The following is a 25,499-nucleotide window of genomic DNA, read 5'->3' on the forward strand; positions in this document are numbered from 1 at the left end:
ATGCTTCCATTCAGTTTGCTCACGATGCTCTCTGTTGATGAATGTATCTGATTCCATGTAAATATGATTAAATAAATCAGACAACGCTAGGCTGTTACCAGTCTCAAGAGGTTCTAGTTCAAGATGGAATATACTTGCCCCAATAAACACAACTTGAACTAACCCTTGCGCATTCTAGATTTTCATTACCTTCTTAACCTCAAAAACCCTCTGGTTGCATCCTTAGTTTTGTTAACATGGGTCTAATATCAGAATTACAGATTTTGCATAACCTGCCACAAATTCAAAGGCTTTTGTAGAATGTGAGAACTGAAGAGGAAGGGAAGAGAAATGAAACAGAGGAATAAGGACGGAAAAATTCCTGCAAAGTATCTTCACTTATTTGGAGCTCACAGCTCTTGGCACCCAGAGGGATCAGGTAGCAGGAAACTGAGTGCTGGGGCTGACATTTTTAGATACCAGAAATCAAAAGGAACAACTCTGAAATCCAGGCCATCTATGATCAGTTGTCTACACATGATGTTACAGGTCTAATCTGAAGTAGTCCAAGCGTTAAATCTTCATCTGCTGTGCAGAAGTTCACGTTACACCATTCTCTTTGAGAAAGAAAAGAACATCAGCCAAAGAATACAGTGATCCCACGCTATGTAACCTTGTAAAATAAAAAAGACTTTATAAAAAAGATATCAGTTGAAAAGCAGCATGATTAAGAAAAGGAACTGTGTCTTCAAGTAACAATGCCACCCCCCTCTGTTGTTCCTCGCCAAACTCTCATTCTGGAACTAGTAAAATGACTCCTGTAGAGGACAGTTATCACCTCCAACACAACTATCCAACAGAAACTGGTTTCTAACTTCAAGGAACTAGGGAATGATATGCAAAGGACAGGACTGTTTTTCCTGACAGTCGCTTACTCTCCATGAAATTGGCTTCAGACAGACCACCAAAACCCCCTCTTCCCTTCTACAACAGGTTGTCAGTCGCTTTGTCTTCATGTTAGGTGCACCTTTGGACAGGAGGCACAAATTTTATGCCCATATAATAAACTCCCAGTCCTCTTCTCCTGGAGCCCTTTGGCACAGGGTGAAGGATCTCCCAGCCTACGCACTTCTGTGATGAAACGCATCTGGAGCTGCAGTCCAGGGATGGAGCTCTTCCTGCCCTCCGAACAACCGCTGCCACTAAGGCAATGCTGAGTTTGCACTTAACGAAGACATTAAGGCTCATCCACACCCTGAAAGGAGCTTTGTTGCAAACAAATTTTGCATATGAAATGGCAGACAATGAAGCAGCTGAATGCTGAGACAGAGAAGTGTTGGTATCTTCAGCAAGTTAAGGACTACGCTGAACAACTGAGCTTTAAGTAGAACATTATTTTCTCTGGTATCATTCACAGAAGCTCCTGTTTAATTAAAACTAAGCTGCTTAAGCCACTGAACTGGCAAACAGCTCTACCAAATGACTTGTCAGTCGTTAGCATTCAAATAGCAGGAGTTGTTTGTTGTCACACTCAGATGGCAAGTTGCAATGCTAATAACGCACATTTCCCTATTGGCTCCACAAATCCAAACCAACTCAGGACTGTGAAGTTATTAAAAGTGCTACTGTATGTTACTGAGGAATACTTCCTTCCCATCATCTTCAGAGACATCCGTATTACGCAACCTGCTGCAATTTAACTACCTCAACTTCTGCCCTGGAAATGTAAGCCGTTCAAGTCATTTACTTGCATTTTAGAAGTAGAACATGTATTAATTCCTACTTTGAGCCCCAAGTTTAAAAGCAAGTCCAGACACAGCCTCCTGATTCAGATCCTGTATAACTCAATATCAATATCTGTAATTAAAAATCTTGGGGCAGTTGCTTATCACTAGGATTGGGTCAAAACAAGGACCATGACGCAGAGGCATCTCTGGAATTCAGGTTGGGAGACTGCTCCTCTGCAGCCTTTATTCCTTTATTCCCTTCCCCCAGATGGGAAGGACAGTGACGAGGAACTGGAAACAGTTAAACACACTGAATTTGTTGATCCTCTTACTTCCTGTGAGTCATGCTCCTCAACTCTACCACTATGCATGTAAAAATCTGCTACAACTCATTAAATAAGTATTTCCACTTTGGCTCAGTGAAAGCAGAAGACTCCCACATTAAAGCACCACACAGGTAAAACAATGAAAAATGCTGTAATGGTTAAAGTTGCCCACTCCAGTGAGTGCCCATGCTATGGGGCAGTCAGTGGTAATAACAGCATTACTACTATGACTGATGCTGAATGCATCTTTTTTCCTTTGGTGTGGTCTCCAGGAAAGAAGACTATTTCCATTCATCAGAGAATGACCTAATGGATGGCACTGTTCAAATGAATGGTCAGCAAATGCATTTTATGTGCTTCTATTTAGGTACATTTATTTTTACAGGCTACAATGCAAACATCAGGACAGCACTTCCACTTTTCTATCCAAGGACTGAAAGACTATCCACATTAATAAAGTCTTGCCTTACCCCATGTGCCCTTTCTCCATATGGCAAAACTGAGTCATCAGCCTTGTTTTAGGTAGTGTGCTTGACACAACAAAAATAAGATGTAGGGCTAATTACAAGCATAGCCCATGAAAACAGGAGAGGCCTTTACATTAGACAGGCCTAAACCGAATTTTCTATCAAAATACAGTGCTTTTTTATATAAGTTAATAGATGCCTAGATCTACTGAATGAAATGATGGGATCTCTGCATTTAGTAACGAGCCTTGAAAACCTTAATCTCATGAGTCAGTAATAACAGTGGAGGAAGTAAAGACAATCTTGAGTCTATAATCAATAAGACAAGCTGCTTAAAGGACTTCATCTGAAACAAATGTGTAAATGTCTCACCAAAGAAGAGATGCTGATTTATGATTAAAAAGTGTAAATGTACTTCTGTGGTATCAGTGAAGAACAACTTGCATTTCTCATTCGGAGGGGCTCACGGCAAACGGTTTAACATCACCAGAGTACAAACTCCTCGCTTAGTCTTTCTTTCAAATTCCATTAACACCTCTGCATGTTCCATGTCCCATCTAATTCTCTCCGGCTTACACCAGTCCTATCACGATTTAAATACATCAGACTCCTTCTCTATTATCAAAGTTAAACCTACAAATGCTGCAGTCTTCTCTAGACAAAATCCTGCCAAGATCCCTGACAAGACCAGTCCTGGCTGTGACATGCTCTGCTACCAAAAAGAACCAGGTATGAAAAACCCAGAGCCTACACAGCCAGCCTTTAAAGGATTTTGAGAGTAATATTCCTCCAGATAACACACTAGGACTTGTATTGTTAATAAATAAAGGGATGGCTTAGAAAAGCTGATGAACAGCACAGTGGCACTAACTGCAGCAAAGCAGAGTTGTCTTTATCAGGATTGCAGAAGAGCAAAAAGTCCAGACACTAACCCAAGGTAGGTGAATAAGCAGCTTTACAACAGCTGAAATTCAGCATTGACAAACGTGCTAATGCCTTGAAGAGTCATAATTTGGAATACTTATCTACACTGCTGGGCTAGACACTTCTCAATAGGTAAACTAGGGTGATGGACCAGTAAGAACATTCACACCAAATAGAGCAAAATCCCCTCAGATAGATTATCCATGATTCATGGCATAAGCAAATAAATCATACAATCTGGAAGAACATCCCTATGGCAAATTATTTTACAATGATGAATTACAAAGCTAATTTAATTTCCCCCCCTTTTTGGACAGCTATCCTACCAGCATGGGCCATTATCAGAGATCAGGCAGTAGACAAGACAGTGTTATTTTATCCACTACAGAATAACAGCATCACCATTGATCAAATAGCCTCAAAACCTCCCATTATTAGCAAAAGAAGGAAAATACATCACAGATAAATTGGGGAGTCAAATTCCACGTTATTCTGATAGATTTTCCAGTGCTGGAGTATCTGGAATCTTTCCTGCCATGTCTGTATTAATCTACAGGGAAATTAACTGCTACACAGTCGGTAATGTAGGGGTTAATTCCGACTGCTGTCGAATGCCCCAAGTCTGTGCTCTGTTCATCAGAGCATTAAATCTGAAAGCTCCAGAGAGTAGTGCAGCCGTGCTGCAAGGGCTATGTTATAAAGTTCTGCATTAAAAATTCATATCGTAGGCTTGCCACAGTACTCTGCTCTGGCTGAAAGGAGAGCTGGCGGGGAAATATTAGACACCCCACTGTCTTTCTGGCAATTGGAGACATTCCTCAACAAACAGCACCTCAGGAAGGGAATGAAAGGGCAAACAAACCGTGAAACAAATCAATGAGTTCAATTATCTCTCTCTCTCTCAGAAAGGAAACTTTTCATTTTTAAGGCTGTTTCATGAAATCTTTTAATGACGGCCCTGAACAAGGATGCTGGGCACTCTGGCTGCAAACCCGGCTGCTTGGCAGTGCTCTGTGCTTGCTCTACATGAGACAGAGATTCCCAAACGCAGAGAGTGAAACACAGAGCAGGGTATAGGAACCCCTGTGCAGAACAACTCCACTGACCCTTTACATTCCCAGGACCATGTGGGATAGCAGGCTGTAGAAACTGTTCCTGCTTTCCCTGAAGTATCTCCAGCAAAGAGAGAATTTAGATTTATTAAGCTGGTTAGTTACTCCCTGGTTAAGTTCTGCACCCCCTCACTATTGGTTAAGGCTGTGCGCATTTCACAGCAATTTATGGCAACCCAACTGGTAGATGACACGGTTCACAACGATGCAAGTGGGTGTTACCTTTTTATGAAAGCCATATGTGCCCCTCAGGTTATCTCCCCGCTATAACCACTGTGTTCAGGCAGGTTAATAATCCACATACCACAAATGGGGAAACACACAGGAAATGAAACATCAGTAAATACAACTTCTTGAGGAAACCATGCAAAGGAAGTCACCCGTTTCACAATCCTCCCCTGCAGCTCTGCTTAGCACCAACTGTAATAGAAAGATTCACTTTTCTTAGTGATGAGTTTTGAGTCAAAGGAGGGAAAAGGAAGAAAACGTAAGCCACTGGACAAAAGTTGCTGTAGCACTCCCTCTATTTTTTTCACATATACATATATATGTGTGTGTGTGTGTGTGAATATATATGCTTGTTAGTATAGCTGGAAACCAGACTGGCTTCATCCCAGCAATCCAGGTTATGAGTGGTTCAACCGCAGGAGTTCATCCAGGAGGAGGTGTAGGAGGGCAGGTTTATCATCCAGCGAGTGCAGTCCACAGGGAACTGAAGAGATTTATGCCTGGTAGCCAGCACAAAACAAATCAAGCCCAGGCTAGCCTAAAACCCCTCACAAATAAAAAAATTGTACTGGGGGCAGGGAAAAAAACCCACACTGTTCAGTTGATAGTTCATTAGTTTGAGGGAAAGAATGAAGACAGGCTGTAGAGTTGGTGATCACGAGCAACCAAAGATCATCTATCACAAGGCACTGAAAAACCGCTGCAGAAGATTGGTAACTCTAAGGCAGCGCTTCAGTCAAATTTGATTTTTGTTCAAAATCTGTTACTAATAGGCATTTAAAACTTGCAAGCAAGACTCGATCAGCTAGGGTTTATTCTGGGCACTAAGAAGCTGTATGTAAGCAAAGGGAAGAAGCAGTCCTTTCTTCTATCCAGTGATTTGATTGCTTAGCTTTGATCCTTGCTGTAACACTGATCACATCCCCGATCAACCTCCCTGTGACTCAGTTTCTCAACCTGTTATAGAAATGGGAGGCAAGGCTGTCACAGGCACAGAATTGCAGCCTTTGCCATGATCTGCTCCTGCAGAAACACACCAGGTAAATGTTAAGGATTAATAATATCAGGCTTACAGGATTGTAAATGCATTTGTTTGTTTAAAGCTTTACCTGAATGCTAATGAAGTTATTAACAGGCCTGCATGTTGTCTACTGTTTTTCTTGGGTTTATAGTGCCTGCACCATCCTGTCTTGCCCCTTCTGCTCCATGGGCTGGCCAACATCCTTCTTTCCCAAATCCCTGACTTAGTGCCCAATCCTGTTTCCCAGCTCCTTACGTTTGCGATTCTCAGTTTCTTATTCAAAGATATTCTTTTTAAAAACTTAGTCAGTGAAGCATATCTTTTAAAGAACGAAATCAAGATAAGGAGATTCAATTTCACCACATGAGAATCTCTCTGTGACACAAAACTGCAATCCCACATGGTATTATTGTCTGTTAACTGAGATCAGAGGACGTGTAAACAAGACAGTATTTCTTGGGTCTCATTAAGTGATGTCTCCGGGGTGATCAGAAGGGGCTGAATCAGCCAGGACAGGCTCCTCTGACATCCACACGCACTACAGCCAATCTGCACCCTGACCTGCTCCAAGCTGCAACTGCTTCCCAGAGAAGCCTCTAATTTACTGGGAATGTCACTGTTTCCGGGCCACTGTTTCATGGCTGTATCCCTGCCAAAACTGCTAAAAGTCTGCAGACCAAAATCTCCTTTTCTCCTGCAGCCAGGGAACGTGCAGAGAGGTGCAAGTGCTGAGGGTGACTCCTGCACATCATGCCAAAACAGACGCTTCCCTCTCAGCTCTGCTTCCGTCATAGGAATCAAGGATAAGGGTTAAAACGGAAGTCAAAGATTTCAGTGGGAGTAGGCAGGGGAAATAATTGCCAAAGGTTTTAGAGCCCTTGTGAAAGCATCAGGGACCACCTGTAAAGAGATGCAGGCACAGGACTTCATTCTGTAGTCTTTACCCTGAGTAATATGAACACCCCAAACTTCCCAACATCAGCAGTACTAATGGATAATACAAACTAGGAATACTTTTTATTTTTAAAGCCACCGTGAAGAGGATAATGCCGCCCCTGTTTCCGTAGTAAGGTGGCTTATAGCTGTGGCATGACAGCAACATTTTAAGGCAGGGATGGGATCAGACACACTCAGGTATACAATTAAATGAGGTGCTGAAAGCATGTCTAATGAGGAAACAGCACAGGGATACTTCCATGAAGGTTGCGCCAGATACAGCCAGTGCCCGCGATGGCACACACCTTCCTGTTCTTGGAATAGGCAAACAAAAAAATCACACTGGATGAGTGTGAAAGCTGTCTGTATAAAACAAGGTGGCACATGGGAGAGCGGGTCCGCTAGCTCCCACGGCAAATGTGTGCCTTTCCAAAGGGAAAGAAAGTAAACGCAGAAGGAAAAGACCATTTTTCAGGATACAGAGTTTGGGATCTTACAAAGCTTCCCGAACTTCCATTCTTGTTCAGGAGAGCCATCTCTCTCCATTAAATGAGGGAGCACAACACACTTTGTGACTCATTTTTTTTGCCCGCACTGTCATCGCGTGGGAGTGGGAAAAGCAGCTGGAATCCATCTATAGAGCACAAGGAGAGTCTCAAGTAAATGCCAGTAAGGAAAGCTTACACAGCAAGTGTGCAGGTAGGTAGGGATGACTACTGCAGTAACTGCCAGCTCCACTTGGAGCCTGACGGAGAGCTTTGCTTTGTGACTGGAAATGGGTATCCCTGTGTCCCATACAGGGCAGGTCCCGATGGAAAGAGATGAACTGTCTCTGATAATTCAAGGATTTATCCTGATTGACTTCCCCATGATCCCAGCCCAGCATGGCTGTGCTGAAGGGGCCGCAGCAGCACCATGTGCTCCCCCTGCTCTCTAACACAAGGCCTCACAAGAAAGTGGTGCTGTACCAAAGTAACTGCTGATTTACTACTTTACATTCAAAGAAATTAGGCTATTATAATGTGTAGATGTACATGAAAGGGCTGTCTGAAAACCAAGCTCAGCTGACAGGGATATGGAAGCCCAAGGACCTTGTTCACATGCAGGGGCAGATGAACCTTTGCAAGAAGGATGCTTCTTGCCTGTAACTTGCTCCTCTTCTTCTTCACAAAGCCCTCGCAAGCACTTTACAGAGTTCAGCTGCTCCAGATAAAATGAGCTACCATGGCAAGATGGCTCATAAAACTGCTTTGCCCTTTTGCTGGACTCGCAGGAAAAGCCAATTCCTGCTGGCAGGCTGGGACTGTAGGAACGTGCTTGTGGTCCCTCTGCTCAGTGGATTACAGCAGCTTGCAATAGCCTGAGGAGGTCTCGCTCTAGTGAGAGCAAGTGGGAACAGACAGGAGAGGGATGCTTCTGCCCCTTGTGATTTCATGCAGACCCACACACCGTGCACCCTGCAGCCGCTTCCATGCAGTTTCATGCCTGGGAAGGAGCTGTGGTTACAGCTGTGGTCAGGATGACCGACAGCATGGTTGGCACGGCAGCATGAGAGCCTTTAATACAGTACTTTGCATTTACTTAGAGGTTTCCAACTAAAGATCTCATGTCAACCCAAGGTTACAGATAACAGGGTGATGACTAGAGTTTGTTGGAATACCCTAAGGCTGTTTTTTTTCCCTACTTTGGGCTCTTAAATAACACCAGCTTTTAAGCTCTACTAGAAAAAGGAACTGAACAGTCTCACCTGAGGTTAAAAAACAAAAATACCCTGAAAGGACCCAGGGCACCTCTGTGCTATCAAAAAGTTACCTGAACTAACTGCAAACATTACAGGTCTAACAAGAGACAACAGAGCCGAGCTCCAGCACTAAGACCTACAAACTCCAAATGCTTCTTTTAGGAATGTCAGAAATGCACCCTTAGAAAGAAACAATACTGATTTTTTAAAAACGTTTGTGGTTTATGATCCTCACGTCTGCGTATTTCAAGGCTCCAGCCAAGACCACACTTGCTGTCGTTGAGCACTACAGTCATGCCTCAGTTTCCCTACCCAAAAGTAAAGACTAACGACAACATTTCACAGCAATTCACTAATGCACTCAGCAATTCACAAAGACAAGGGTTTTACAGCAACACTGCAGTTCAGTCCCCACATAATACTATCCTTGAAGCAGAAATACGACAGAAAAGGCTGGTTTGCACATGAGCTTTCAAGCCCTATTTCACACAAGGGCTTTAGATCAAAATAAGCAGCAGATCTCCAAAGCATTTTCATTCATCTCCATTTCCAGGTTTTTAAGCAAATTATTAATGTTACAGAGTGACTTTCAGCCTGTTGACTTTTGCATAAGGCACAGTTACAACTCTTAACAAATCCCTCATATTGTAAAATACGAGATTTTTTTTGTAAGACTAAGAAATTTAACAACAAAAAAAACTGTAACAGACAAGGCTTATGAAGTTCTCCACCTCCTGTTTTTAGGGAAATGACTTTAAATACAGCAATGATTCCAGGGACCAGCATTAGAAGTTAATGACTCATCAAAAGAACAGGAAATAGGAAACTTTAAGACCTTAAAGGCACAGCAAATAGAAGCTATTTCATGTCATGTACAACACAATCACCCTAACTACAGTATTTCATGCTCAATGGGGGGAAGCAGCATTTGAGACCATCTATCACAGTAATTATGTGATGCTGGAGGGAGCATGACTTTATTTTTTATTCAGTTTGACCCTGAGCACAGTCAAAATGGAAGACTCCAAACAGTTGAGAAGTGATATATTGGTACCAGGAAGCACTTCAACAGGAAAGGTTTGTTAAAAAAAATTAAAGTAAATAATTCATAGGTCAAATTCAATTTTCACTCTAGATTGGGAATTATTCCCCTGAAGCCCAAGTTCACTGAGATTCGCCCCAATGTAACAGAAGCTTTCACATGAATACTTGAACTCCAATTCCATCATAGAACTTAAAGCAGAAATCCTTCATGAATTCTAAAGAACTACTGATCCTATGTCTTCAAGCCCAATTCAACACTCCTTCCACGCAGAAAGCCACATCTTTAAAACTTCATTCTGCATTGAGGTGTGAAGAATAGGTCTGGTCAATAATGAGTAAGAAAGAGAAGCACCCTTTAACCCTAACAGCCAAAAACCACAGGCATGCCCTGCTGTTACTGTTTATTTTTGGTGTATAACCCACAAAACCTCTTCCTTTCCCCACACTGGAGACTGGAGTGCCCTCGTGCCTGCATGCAGGTAAGCCAAGGAGCTGTGTTTCTCCTGCTGTCCCTTCCTCCCCGACACCATCGCCTACCTCTGCCCCAGCACTCCCCATCTGTCACCCACCTCTGTGCAGATTACTTGAGGATTTATTTTCAAGCAGGATATAGGGATGAAACTAGGCATTACTTTGTCCTCCTGCTCCTGAGCTTCTACCTATTTGTTTCATTAACTTCTGTTACATCATGATGGCATCACATTGTAAGCTCTTTAGGACAGAAATGGCCTTTGTAAGAGATCCATGCACAGTGCCTATCCCGGCAGCCCCAGCCTTGCTGACCAGGGTTTATGACCACTGCAAGAAAATGAGTATTAAACACCAATATTGAAATCCTGTGAGTCAAGTTTCCCCATTCAGGCCCTAAAACTATGGAAAACTCCCCTTTATTGTAAAGCAGGGACTGCCGGCTCACAGACCACACTTTCATCAACTGCTCTGTTCATTTCCAGATTTAGTTTTCATTAAAATGCAGCCCAGGATTAAAATAAGTCAGCTGGAGCTATACAGTGGGGTAATTTGCAATACTGCACCAGTGTACAGCCTTAATGATGCTACACGGCTGTGCCCTCCTGTGTCAGCCTTAGCTGTGGTGGCAAAATAATGAGTCTAATCAAGGAAAGGACAATTCTCTGCTTCATATAGTGGAAGGCAAAATATTTTTCCTGCAAGTTACTGGGAGTATTTGGTTTAGGACAAATAGTAAATATTAACATTTCCACTGCATTCTGTGCACAGACACTGCTTTTAGAACAAAAAATCATAGACGTAACAAAACGGGTAGCAGAGCTGCTTTGAGTGACAACCTTAACCTAAACAGTTTTTGCTTTGTGTTGTTTATGAAGGTTTTTTATTGCAAGAGTGGGGGGAAGTACCTAAAATCCTCACAAGACTACTTAACATTTCCCGGTGAAAATGTAGTATTTCAGTGAAATTCGATATTTTCTTTCATCAAAGGCAGGGAGCCTCAACCCACATGTTAACAGTAATGTAACAAGCCTACTGTATGTGCTACAACCGAAGATCCTTTTCCAATTAGAATTCATTTAGGTTGGGGGGAGAGGAGGGGTCGGAGTGAAGACGTGGCTCTGGAATTGATCTAAAACTGGAATTCAAGCCTTCTGGCTGGGAGCATTTACCGCTCAGCTGGGAATCCCAAACACTTGTTTGGACTCTGCAGCGAACCAGAAGCAAACGAGCGATTTTAGGAAGGAGAACATTTTGTCCCCGGAAAACTAAGGAGATGCAAACATGAATGTTTCTTTTTCTACAGAGGAGAAAGAAAAAAAAAAATCTCTGTTGCAGCAGGGGAAAGAAAAAATATCCAACAACCTTTAATTTTCCTGAAACTCCAGTCTGAATTTGCATTTCAGTTCCAGCTCCAACAGAATCTCCAGATCAAACTCATTAGTGTTGGTTAAATCCAGGTTTGCTGATAGAAACGTGTGGGACAGCAAGCAAAATCAGTATCAGGCCTCAAGAGTGGATGTGCCTCTTTAATTGAAAAAGGCAGAGTAATCATTCATTTATTTAACCCAGAGATGATTATAATCTGAAAACCTTGAAATCCTCTTACACAACAACTGTTTTGGCAAGCCCCTCTGTGTTCCAACAAATATTAAACTGTGCTTGCCATTTGTCTAAGGAATCTTGTATTAATAAACATGAAGAAGAACACTTTTACCTCCCACACTCAATGACAGAAAAAAACAAAGACCAGCTGTATTCATCAATGGATCCTTGTTCTGCACATAAAGGCTAATTACATTTTACTTCAAGCCTACACATGGAAAACTTTGCTGCTGCCATCTTGTCAAATTCAGCTTCTGATATTCCAGCTGACAGACTGCACTGACTGCACATAATAAACTTCTTCTTGTCATTAACACCTTCAGCCCCTGCATGCAGGGTACCGGTGGGATGCTGGGGCCAGGGAAGGGCTGTGGCAGCACCTCTGTTCCTGCTGCACACACAGTACCTGCTCACTGGCAAAGGGAAAGGGGATTTTTATACCCTGGGATGACAGAAGCTGATTTGACTGAAGATTTTAACTTCAGCAGCTGCTCCCATTTGAAGATCCTTGCTAGCATCAAGCTCGGATGGTCCCTCCGTTCCTCACTTTGCACATACTTTGAGTAGGACATTTGAAAAGATCAACAAACAAATTGACACAATGATTTCCAACCTTAAGATCACAAGAACCAGTCACCAGGACAAAATCCAGACCCCTTAATGCTGATATGAAGACTATTTACTGTGTATTTCTTTTGCTTCTATTTTTTGTTGCTGCTTGAAAGATTTTCAAAGTTACCAACAGCTGAAAGACAGCTTTATTCCACAACTGAAAATCTTAAAAGCACTGTTAGCTTTAAAAAATTGACAATTATCTTTTTTTTTCCTGAAGGCACTCCAATTCATCTGCATCAAATAAGCGTCTGTAAAACCAACAATTCTGGCCTAAGATAAAAATCACATGTTTTTAAAACAGAAAATTAAAACTGGCAATACAAGTAGCTTTTCACTTAGATCAAAAGAGGAGCTCTTTGTAGAAAAGAATCAAACTGTCTTTCACCATTTTTATTGGTGTTTCTTCAGCCTTTCTCCCAGCTTTTACAATTAAAATAGATGACTCAATTTCACTGTCTACATTCAGTTCCCTTTTCATGTTTTTCTAGATTTCCATATTGCAAAATCTAGGCTACAAACTCCACAGATGACTGTTGTTATGCAAGCACTATTCCTGCCATAAATATCCAAAACAATGATAAAATATTTCTTCTGTTATTAGGTCCTACAAGTTTGTTTTCACAGCACATTAGTCTGAGAGATAAAGTACATGCTTAATGTCTGCTTCAGGATCCAGCTCCACGATCACTGTATTTTAGACCCAGCCTTTGTAATTGTTCTGCTACAGAACACAATAAACTTTTTGTTACTGCAGATGCTACTAATTTTATGTCATTCTTTACATATTAGGTAAGAATCGTATTCAAGATCATATGAAATATTTCCGCATGAATCTCCCTGACACAATGAACCGCATTAGAAATGCAAACAAACATTTTAGAGTCGATTTTTTGCTCAGTATAAGATAAATTCCAGTATTTAGGGCCACGGTATTAAAAAATGCAGCACTCTGCAAACAAAAACATTAAAAAGGGTGAAGGGTTATTAAGTTCAGTGCCTATAACCACTGAGCCCTGATCTCTGACTGTTCCCACAGAAGTGACTGCAAGAAACAGTAACAGCAACAGAGCTGCCAGCATCAGTTACGTGCAGGAAAAAAATAGAGGCAATCTGCACTAATTTAAGGCTCCATCAGAAACATCATTAGGATGTGTCTGTTAGAGAAGGAGGAAATCAATGAGGGAGCAAAAAGACTTCTGATCCCTTTATATGGAACTCAAAGGAAAGCGGACATAAAGAGCAAACCCCAAATTTACCTAAAAGATTTTCCTGAATCACGTAAGAGGTGTTTTGACTCCAAGTGCTGATTCTTAACTACTATGGACTGAATTTTGTAAGCTCCAAGTTCTCCATGTACTCAGTGGGGAATCGGATCCTCAATGATCACAGAACCATATCCTGAGAAATTAAAATTTGTTGCCAATTTGACTAGCTTTGAAAAAGCTGTATTACCTAGACTGCCATGAGCCACACCAGAAAGCACTTACCTACAGGCTACACCAAGACCATGTCATTCCTTCCTCCATCAAGCCTAGGCTATGGTTTCTCTTGCCCCAATACAGAGACAGCCAACAGCCTTCTCTTAACCATATACCCTGTACCAGAACAGGTGGTAAGCTGGAGGAGCAAGGGTTTTCCTCTCTGTTCACCCCATCACTAGCCTACTTGGAAGTGGGGGTGAAGCTGGGTCTCTGCAGGATGCGGGCAGTGGCCACAGGGACACGATGTGCGTCTTCCAACCCTTGCCTTTACAGCAAGCCAAAGGACACCCATCTGAAATGGCTGCTTCTTTCCCATCCCATTTCCAGACACAGAAATGGTTCTTTGGGCTTAATAGTGCTGATCATGAGAATTCCTTCTCATTAGTAACGTTCCTTAAATATGAAGGGTTCAAAGAAAAACAGCAGAAGTCTGTCTCTCTTTTGTTGTTTCCTGCAATGATTGTTAAAAAAACCCAGGGGATAATTGGAAACAGTAGCCATTAAGAAGACAGGGATATATATTTTTGAGGCTACCTTCATGTTCTGCTTGAAAACAAGAAAATTCCACCATAAAATGCTACTCAGTAATTTGGGGTGAATTTGAGAGAGTGATGACGGCTACCTCAAAAGCAGAAAGATGCCGGGTGCCTAACGGTGAAAGAGAAATCCTTTACTAAACCAAGTTTTATTTTCACCAAGGTTGGAAGATCACAGTAAATATCTTATTTCTGAAACTGCCCTATTTCTAAATAAAATCTAAGAAATACACAGTATCAGAGGTACACAGTATATATTATACATGAGAGACGCAGCACCTGAGAATGAACCCAGGAATGCAGGAGCATGTGTGCCAGGAAAAGCAACTCGTTGGGTGGAAGAAAATATGAAAACTAATAATCTCTCTATAGGAGGCCAAATTATGACCATGTTTTCCAACAAATTTGGACTCCTGAACCTCTTCCATTTCGTCTGTCTCCAGCAGACAGACGCAAAACAAAAAAGCAGAGATACCCTGAAGGAAGACATAGAAAGAAAACAGCGAATTCTTACTTTGCAGTAGTTTCTTCATCGTATTTTGTTTTCAGATCAAATAGTTCTGTTCTGGTTTTTTCCAAGGCTAAAAGGCATAAACATGAGGCATTACAGCACTGTGACAGCAGTGAAAAGCAAAAAGACTACTCTCATTTTCTTTTATTCAGCCACAAATAAAGCCGTACACTTCCCGATGAAAAATTCTTTGCTTTATCTTTCTACCCAGGCACCATTATGACTTAGAAAAAACACAGATTTGATTTTTCACAATTTCTTAAGGTATTTCTTTTACACTGCAAATTTTCCAGTTTCCGATTAACAAAGCTAGACATTATTAATTTCTATTAAGCTGGCTTAACTGCTTATTCATTTGAAATATTTACTGCAGTAATTCAGGTAATACGATTTCTTGTGTTCTCATATGAAACTACACAAAATGTGTCCAGGCCTGGAATCTCTGAGTATGCAGAGATGAATATTAATGGTAAGCAAGTCGTAGCACCAGGCAAGACACACTGGTAGAAACTAGGTTTGTACCGAACCCAGATCACTACACGTGTTTATCATAGATCAGAAATGTGTGAAACCATATCAAAACACAACATACATGAGACGTTCCATGGTCTGATTTAATTGCAGTGATGCTCTAACACTTTACTTGCCTCATGCTTGGCCCTGTCCACTGTATTTACCAATAGACTGGCTGCAACACAGGCGCTGACTTAAGGTGTGAAGCCCCAAAGAAGGTCCAATGCACAAAGCACGTTTGAGCTCTTTGCACTTCCAAGAGCTGGTTCACACAGTCTTGATACATTTCATGATCTCTATCCTCCCACCTCCAGTCTAATCACTGCTAGAGGTCAGAAAAGCGATGCCAAACCTGTTTGCAAAGCTTGAACTTTGTGTTCAGCTTCTTCCAGCTTCGAGGCTGTCGACATCTGTGTCTCCTGCAATTTTCTATAAAGGGAAGAGAAGAGGTGAGAACAGAGCTCATAATCATGTTAAACAACTTATCCGTATTTTGCAAATTTGGAAGATAGAGTGATTAAATGTCTCAACTGTCATCAGACAACTGACAACACCACACAGACTACAAGGTGCTTCAACGGGACCCATAAATCATGTCACGCTGCGATACTGTTCATACTTTGCAGTCCCACTTATTAAAATTTTAACAGTGTAGCCACCTCATAACATAAGCTGTGAACATTATACAAGAGTTGACTGCTATATAAATGACAACTTTAGTGGAAGGTTTTCTTGAGCATAATTTGTTTTGGAAATGTCACACACATTGAGAAAATTGTCACCAGGCACCCTCTGTTGTACAAAGTTAGTACAAGAAGAATGATACATTTCCATTTCACTGTCATAATGAAGAAATTTGTTGCCATAACTGATATAGCGCATAGATGCAGCAGCTGTTTCATCATAGCTCTAATGGATGCCAAATGCAGTAATATTATTAGCTACTCTTTAAGAGAACACACATATTTCAAAACAAATCTCACACTGATATTTTCCATATAACATGAGCAAACCTTTAATATGCTCACATTTTTTATGTCCACAGGCAGTATTTTCTCGTTTGTGTCAGTTATACACGTTCCAACATCATCTGGCCATACAGTCAATACACTCCTTGCTGTAGGCTGACTGCAGGCGTTAGAAAACTCATCTCTGAAAGGGAGCTGCTCCAGCATCTCCCAGGAGTTGCTGCTTTTTATGACTTGGCTTTTAAGGTATTCTGCACATTTCAGAATTGTGGAAGGGCTTATGAAACTACCAGCATCCTACTTGCACTCCATAGGGCGCACACATTTATTCTCCAACACTGCTGACCAGGTTAATAACCATTTATAGCCAGAAACATGCATCAGCTCCCTTCATACCAAGTTATATAGTTTGAGAACTTAAAACCTCTCTTATACACACTTTTATTTGCATTCCATGACCTGCCATTTTGTTCTAAGCATATCTAAATTGCACTTGGTAAAGCCACTGCTTACACGCTACTTATTGAAAAATAACCACAGATATTGATGGATTCAGTAAAACTTTGCATTTACTGACAGATTCTCCCTATACAGACCTGAATTGAACCAACCAACCCATCAACTAAAAAGCTTATGCAAACCAAAGGGCTTCCACGCTAAGCTGAACATATTATAGCTTCAGTGTTATTGTTCCACGGGTGAAATGAATTCACAAGGTAGGAATGCAGCCTAAGAAATCCCTCTTAAGACCCTTAGTCTCACCTTGCTGATTTATTTGCTCACTGACCTGCAAGATTCAAACATTTCCTGCTTGTTTGTAGAAGACTAGAAATGCATCCAAGATGCTTCCAAAAATCAATAAGTAATTAAAATACTTCTTAATTTTGACACGTAGGAATGTGCAATCCTTCTCAGGATAATTCAGGAGCACATCCCCTCTCTTAGATGTTACCACAGGAGCAGGGGAGATGCTCCTTTTTGCTCTTGGGTACAGTGCTTCATCTTGCCCAGCCCAGGGTTGTGCAGATTCTACAATAGTACTGGGACACACAAAGCAGACACAGCAGACTGAATTACACTGTCAGCTAATGGAGAAATATTAGTGTCACAAAGGACAATACAGCTAGTGAAGAAGAAAAGCAGGTTTGCACCCTTCTGAACATGACACCCCCCACGCAGCACTACCGCAAAGAAACAATCTGTCCTTGTTTTACTTCCACACTTTCACCATTGTTTTTCGGTGCAAAGTTGAGTATCAAATGATTCCGTGTCAAACACATAAATCGCCACAATCACTCAATATATGAGCTGTCTCAGTGCACTGAACAGCGAGTCCTGGCTGGGAAGATTAAATACAGAGAAATACATCTCTCCTCCTCTGCAGTGCTGACAGATCACACATGCACATAAACACTCACCTCTCCTTCTCCGCAAAATCATTTTGTAACTTTTGTTCTTTTTCAAGGGCTATATTCTCCGCTTGGTTCTTCAGGGTCTGTTCATACTCTCGGATTTTCTCTTTAAGTGCTTTTATTGTAACCTCTACAGAAAAACAATAGGGGAAGAATGAGTTTACACAGCTCCACGTGGTTCCACAACACAAGGCTTTCTTTACCCTGTAGGCTCAGTGTGTTTTAAACTTTAGCTCTTCAACTCTGACACAAAATCAATGGATATGAGTCCCTTTGGAGACCTTTTACTCCCTAAATGTTAAATTGAACTTTAAGTGTTCAGGCTGAGAAGGATCAATGGAGTTTGCTGGAAAGCAGACTGAAGAAGGTTCTCCTAACATGACTTTAAAAAACAGAAAGGAGGGGGGGAATCAATTGGAAAATATAATATCACCCTATTGACTAGTCTAAAATTAGCTCGCTGCTGAGTGGAGATTAATAAAGTCCCAGTGTAGGTTTAAGTATGCATTTATACACAGGACAGCTAATTCATGTAACTGTGCTCATGTAAAAAGAGGCAGTTTTACTATGGCTCATGCACAGATGCAATCTAACACTAATTGAACACATATCTGGGATACAGCTACGTTCTGCTTCACAACTGATGAAAAATACAGCAGTTAAGATTTAACTGCTATATTAACAGTAGATCAGATTCAACAGACACTCTGGAGCCCTTCATATTGTAGTTGCTCTAACTGCCTTGCCACTAACACCAGGTTTTATGCACAAGCATTACTATTATAACTTTCTGAGTGCACTTGTAGCCTTCCAGGGAATTTGCAGAAACTCTTCTCTCAGCTCAAGAAGCTATCTCACATTTGCTGTGCTTGGTAATGGATGAGAGAAGATGCATAAACCTGCAGAGCTACAGCGCAGTCTCTGATGGACAGCATCTTGTTACGTGCCCTCACCCGTTCCTGCATGAAAGCCCTTTGATCCCACCCACAGGAAAGGACTGGATCCTTATAGGGCTCAGCAGAGGAAAAGCAGGACATTCACCAGAGTATGCTTTGTAACAATAATGGAATTTGGAAAAAGTGTTAGACTGCCAGAGGACTCGCTGCTAGCAACACGTTTCAGTGTACTTACACAGAGATGTGGGGGGTTAAAGACAGCAGCTTAGTAACAGATGCCATTAACAATGCTTTAGGAAAATATACTTCTGCACATCAAAAGTTTCTCAATACTATCACACAAAACCATACATAATCTCTGCAAAGTCTCCACTTTGAGAAGTGTAAAGCCAGAGAGTAGCTAGCAACAAGGTCTGCTGCCTGGGAAATACACCGGTGGCAGCTTGGGCCACTGTGACCATAAGGAACTAGGGGGAAGAATGGTAAAAACGACTGCCAGCAAACCAGCTTCTTTTGAATGAAGGAGTGGGATTTTGCTAGCCCCGCAAAGGCCAGATGAGGCTTGTTACTGAGTAACAGGCCCCGAAAACGACGTGTCACTTCTGATTTTTCTTTTTTAAAGCAAAGGGAAATTCTCCTCTGAGATCCGGGAAGTAATACAGATTGTGATCTTTTCCTGAACAAGCAAAAGATGCTCCTCCACACAGACAAAAGGACGCTCATCCACACGTAGAAAGGATGTACTCTTTGTACCAGAGACACCTTTGCTTCAGGTATTTTCAGACATAAATCTGCAAAAGTATTCAGGTAGATGGAGAAGCAGAGAGCAAAAGAATCTCACGGAAATGCATATGGTTGCATCTTCACAAAGTTTTAATGTTTCATTGTAAAAGAAAATGAAACTACAAAAATGTATGCAAGAAGTGCACAGATATGGGGAAAAATATGATTTATAACAAAATCTGGTTTTACCTTTAGAGACCTAACAAAAGATGTGCTGGACAAGCACAGTTTAATCCATATACTGCCCAAAGAACTAAGTGCTGTCTTTACTGTGTAGGTCAGCCACAGCTTGTTAGCCACTGCCATTTATACCAGTTTTGGAAGGAGTTCTTACGGGCACTGTATAGCTCATACACAGCCCTCCAAACAAAGAGATTAACTGATCAGAGCACCCTTAGCTAACAACAGGCTTTTCCCTGGATATCTTATTAATCCCTGTTTGAAATGGAGTGTAAAACTATTGCACTGGAGTGAAAAACACTGCAAAGACTACAGTGGCAAAGCAGAAAGGAAGTTAGTAGCCAACAGGGAAAATAAAAGATGCCAGTTTATGAGTGGTTGCAGCAAAACCCCCTGGAAGATCTTTCACTTTCTTGGATGAATCCTTGTGTCATGCTTGGATGCACAGGATGCACAGCCCCAGGAAAACTCTGCAGGGGGAACCGCAATTACTGTGCATTTCCAGTAAAAGTACTGTCAGGTTTAGAGCATTTTGGCTCCCACAAGACACCTCTTTCAGTCCAGGCTGAATCCCTGTGTGCTGATACCTATTTTCTCCACGTCACCCCCTCTGTGGTCAAACAAAATATACAATATACGCTCTTTCTGCTGAAAATGAGATGTAACAGAACCAACTTAGTTGCTATCACAGCTTTCAAGTGTTACTCACTTGAGTGCAACAGTTCTATAACATTAAGAAAAACTCTCTCTCAGTTTTCCCCAGTACTGGACAATTCCCCCTTCCACCACCCAAAACTGAGTATTAAACACGGAAAGTCCCATGTTAAGGCAAATAGGTGTACAACTGAGTAGATTTGGTTTCCTGGTGCAGGAAACTTTCTTCTGAATCACAGGAAAACTTTAACAGTCTTAAAGACTCCGGGCTTTAAATCTCATTGAGATTTTCATGCATTTTCATGTACTCTGGTCTCATTAAATAATTAAAGAGTATTAGCTTGTATTTACATTGCTCTATGGATAGTCTCTAGAGTAAATATAAAGTATGTCTGCTGAATGTACTCCAGTAATACATTTCAGATTTAGATAAGGAAGAACATATAGGGAACATTCTACTTTGTACAGATTTGTATGTGTGTATAAAATACTGGACTTTTGTGTTTGCCTGTGTAACGTGTACGTGCTACAGGCACCCACACCCAGCTTGATGTCAGGAGTAGCACCATCTCTCCCGAAGTATCTACATATAGCTTCAGTCAGGGGTGTAATTTTCAGGTAGTGCTGAAAGCTACAACCAAATACGCAGAATAACAGCCCCATTCTCTGACTTGGTGCTATAGTAGACAAAATGTTTAAAGAAAGCCAAGTAGTCTCCCCAAAGTCATATCTATACATGCATAAATATAGAAGTGGCTGTAACATACTATTACGCTTTCTTTACTGAATTTCAATGCTACTGTCAATTCTACCTGAGAGAAATAAAACTGAATTTAATCCCCATCTTTAACTTTCAGTATGCAGTGAAAGCTGATAGAAGAATGCATTTGCAACCTACCCTGATTTTTCACCTCGGCGAATTCTTTATTGTATTCCTCTAGAGTTTCCCTAAGTTTCTGGTTCTCTGTTTCAATATCGTGCATACGTTGAACCTTCAGCTGAAGCTGCTGTCCTAAATCCAAGGCTGGAACTGGATCTGAAAAAGAAATGGTAAAATAAAAGGTAAGAGATAGTTCATTGTACCTATGTTATCCTACAAATATGGAGACAGGCTGAGGGAGCTGGGCTTGTTCAGCCTACAGAAGGCTAAAGGGAGATCTTAGTGCCGCTCCCAGTGCCCAAAGGAGAACTACAAGAAAGCTGGAGGGGGCTTTTGACTAGGGCACATGGGGACAGGACAAGGGGAATGGCTGTAAACAGAGGGAAGATTTAGATTAGATATTATGAAGAAGTTCCTCCTTGCAAGGGTGCTGAGGTGCTGGCACAGGGGCCCAGAGAAGCTGTGGCTGCCCCATCCCTGGCAGCATTCAAGGCCAGGCTGGATGGGGCTTGGAGCAACCTGCTCTAGTGGAAGGTGTCCCAGCCCGTGGCAGGGGTTTGGAACTGGGTGAGCTTTAAGGTCCTTTCCAACCCAAACCATTCTGGGATTCTATGAAACCGGGACATACTAACTTCCTCCCAGCATTGATCCACAAAACAGTGTCCCTGGGTGCAGACAGTCATTGTATGTAATACAAAGAGTGTGAAGCTTAACATTTTTGTTTGCAAAATAAGAGGTTTTGAGTAAGAAGCAAACTGCACAGCTCACTGACAGCCCCTCACATACCCCCGCTTCTGCAGGAGGGAGTTTCTGAAGCAAATTCTGCCCTCTTGCACAGCTGAGCTCAGAAAGGTTGTTTGATCATGGAGATCTGAGCTACACTTTTTCTAATTGATAGATCAATAATAATCAGAAATTGCTGAACCTTATGAACCTTGGGGGGTGTGACTCCTGTTTCCTCATTTTCTTACACTACTGATCGAGTAGACATTAGAAATTATTTTGAATGCCCTCTCAGCATTTACTCCCTGATATTCATCCCCATCAGTTTAAGGGAGTCCTGAGCACACATCTCGCGTGATTTATTCTGGGAGTTCTTCCCAGCAGGAACAGGAAAACGCCGGAGTCCGATGGACTTATAAAAGATTATTGACTATATTTCTGTTATGGGCGCCAGCATCTCTTGTGAAATGGCTGCAAAGATTTAGTCTCCTGTTGAGGAATGCTAAACACCAAACTCAGTGGATCAACAACAGTATATATTAGGGAGTTCACTTAATTTTCAACCACCACAGTCATTAATTTTTCAGACCACCCTCAGTCTCTGGAAACACATAATAAGTCTATTGTACCTCTGTTAACACATTAAGCATGAGCCTGTGTGTTTTTTCAATATGCCAACGTTGTTTCATAGTTTATAGAAGAATAGTACTGGGTTATGTTGAGCTCAGAGACATCATAAGTAGCAGCCTGCTGCATTTTGTTACTTTGGTTCTTCAACAGCTTATGGCATTACCCTGTTCATAATACAAAATCTAGGTTGCTTGTCATCTGTTCTCTCCACATACATAGTTTATGACTACATAGCTTTTTCATTTATGCTTTTTAGGCCAAATACTTTTCGTTATTATTATCTGTATTAAAATATTTATAATAAATCAAACTTAAAATGTTATTATGGCAGAGACAGGGGGTACAGGTAAGGGATTAAATATAAAGTTTAAGTCACAGCAGTAGCACAAGTTAAAGGCCCTGCAATATTTATGTATGGTCCAATTATGGTACAGGCTGTCACAACATCCCCCTCTCCCATGGAGGTCTGCCGGCCTTTATCGGGAATGACCGTTCTGTCACACTTGTGCAGCTCAGCATTTCTCCCAGAGAGCTAGCCCAGGACATTCAGCTGCTGAACATAAAGAAAGGCTGGACTGTCCCAATCTATCTGTGTCTTGAATTGCTACAGGAACCACAGAACGCAGCAGGCAGGGATCTGAAGCCTCAGCTATGATAATTCTATCAAACAGTGTTACAACACCACAGTGAAAGAAACTGAACTTCATGAAACTGTGGGTGCACTTTTCCCCCCATTCGTTTTAACATGCCCATTGTGAGAAGCCAGGACACCCACAAGAGGCACTTTGCTCCAAATACACAAGGCTTTTTATATTTAAATCAGTAAAGAATTAAAAGACAAAAATAACATGGGCATTATAAAGTGAATAATGACTAAACCTTTAGTCAAATTTGCAATCCCTGAGAAGCTTTATGTACAAAATGAAAATGCTTGCCATCGCATAATTATTCATCAGGATATGTATATTTAATTTAGCTCTATTAAAGGTTAATGTTCAAGTAGCAAAACAGTGACAGAGCAAACAAAACGTAAGAACAGTCTCTGAGCATTAGACTTCAAACTTTACTAGAGCCTATTTGAAGGACTAATGGCCCACAGCCACTAAATACTGCTTAAGGACATGCAAAAAAACCCCCATGGCTGAAGCACCTCTTAGACTTAATTTTTATACACTGCATTAAAGAAAACTAATCAGTGCATGACAATGAAATGACCAAGACGTTTTGGGCAGAGACAAATACCTCATTTCTCGTGGCCAGCCCCAGCATGATCTTTAATCTCAAAACCCCTAACCCCCCATGATTGCTGAAGTATTTATAAACACGGTTTAATCTGAGACAAGTATAAACCTTACGGTCAGAGTGACTTTTTTCTTACCTGAGTGGAGTGGATTTAAAAATAAATAAAACTCCTCTCCTTTCCCCAACATACACATGCATGAAAAAGCATCCCTTTTTATATTAACCAGACTTCCAAAGTATGTTTCATGTCATTTAGCAGGAGGTCACTGAATTTTTAAACAAGCAATGGACCAAAACTTTCGATTCATTACACAAACAACAGGCATACATGTTTAAAAAAAGGGGAATAAAATCAAGGGGCACAAGCTCATGGAGAGAGGCAAAGATGGAAATGCCCTTTCTGGAGTCTGTAAAAGAGAAAAATCGTCTCACTTAGCGCTTGAGTGTGGAAAACATGGCAAATTATTCTCTTGGTTTGAATCTTCTCTAGGATGGAAAAGTTCAGAGCCCCTGCTAGGCACAGGATAAGCAAGGAATAAGAAAATGGGTAAAAGGAATCTGATCATCCAGAACTTGAAAAAGTGTTTCGCAAGATCATTACTGCCCACGAGTACATCAAACCATCTATTTTTATACTAAATTGGGTATGGGTTTTTTCTATTGCTTTCTATTCTGTTCTACTTTCCTGATGCACTTGTTGCATCCCACACCCACAAAGAAGCCCTTCACATGGTGCGTTTATATGCAGTTAGGCACATCTGGATTTGCCCCCTGATCAGGCATCCTCCATGTTACCAAAGGAGAAACTGCAACTGCTGGATTTTCAAACTGGTATCTGCAAAGCCTGTTCCTGCCTTTACTTTCCAAGGAATTGCCTTTAGGTGCTGCTCCATGAGCAGCTCCCTGAGCACATCCCTGCACTCACTGCTGTGACATCCCACACTGGTGCCCTTGCAGATGAGCTTCCATCCTCACAAAGGAGGTGGATGGACGTGTCTCGGTGAACACAGAGGTGAAAAAAATACCGTTATAAATGTAACGTAACTTTTCTAGCAGCTAATACTTCACATCAAGCGGGCTGATGCAATGCAGCCGCAGAAACACCTCTCAGACTGTTCCCACACCATACACATGCCCTGATGATAAATCTTTTTTGAGTAGCAGCGCAAGAGGACCTATTTTTTTCGCTGCTGCTTATGCATGTACGATACGTATTTTAGGAACAATTTTAAAAGAAACACGAAGACTGATCTTGCCAAACCAATGCATTACACAACTAGTTCACAGCAGCACCTCAGCACCCACAACCCCCGGCTGCTCCCCAAACCCAACCTCAACCCAGGAGGTCGAGCAGGTCTATTGGTGACCAGCTGGATGATCCAAAGGGAGTTTCGTTTAAGCAACCCCATTCCTCCCTCACTCTGCGAGCTGGAAAAAGACACAGATCTTAATAATTCAATCTAAGTGTTTACACAAAGAGCGCTGTAGGTACCGTTGCCCTCCCCTGTCATTAGGCAGCAATGAATGCCCCCCCTTGTGCGCCGGCTCCTGCCATGACATCACGCTCCTGCCTGCGTTACTTTGCGCCAGGGCACTCTAGGCTAATGTAATCATACGATTACATAATTAACCCAGCTGTCTCATTAAGAAAATCAACTGGAATTCAGGGCATAATTAGTCATACAGCAATTAGCATGCTGATGAGCAACTGATGAAAAGCTGTCTCGATATATGCTGGGACCACCCTCGCTATTTGAGGAGAGGGGGGAAAAGCCCACCTCGGCTCCAGGAGAACGGGCTCGGAAGTTCGTTCACCACCTCGGCCGCGGGCTGTGGAGCCGGGGAGAGGCAGGAGCTGCTCCCCACCGGACCCGCTTCCAGCCGGCGGCTGCGGGAC

The 25,499-nt window shown here is 41.8% G+C and overlaps 1 protein-coding gene across 11 annotated transcripts in view; it reads right to left on the reverse strand.

The window, feature by feature from the left end:
- CUX1 (cut like homeobox 1) overlaps nt 1-25,499 on the reverse strand; it is a 269,998-nt gene that overhangs the window by 114,887 nt on the left and 129,612 nt on the right. For all 11 annotated transcript variants that reach the window (XM_065694954.1, XM_065694955.1, XM_065694950.1 and 8 more), the window contains exons 5-8: nt 21,026-21,163; nt 17,621-17,744; nt 15,587-15,663; nt 14,725-14,791 (exon numbers count right to left, since the gene is read on the reverse strand). In XM_065694954.1, the coding sequence (XP_065551026.1) occupies nt 14,725-14,791; nt 15,587-15,663; nt 17,621-17,744; nt 21,026-21,163 (406 nt within the window). The remainder of the gene's footprint in view (nt 1-14,724; nt 14,792-15,586; nt 15,664-17,620; nt 17,745-21,025; nt 21,164-25,499) is intronic.

Source organism: Lathamus discolor, chromosome 14 (assembly GCF_037157495.1).
Source record: "Lathamus discolor isolate bLatDis1 chromosome 14, bLatDis1.hap1, whole genome shotgun sequence".
Classification (NCBI taxonomy): domain Eukaryota; kingdom Metazoa; phylum Chordata; class Aves; order Psittaciformes; family Psittacidae; genus Lathamus; species Lathamus discolor.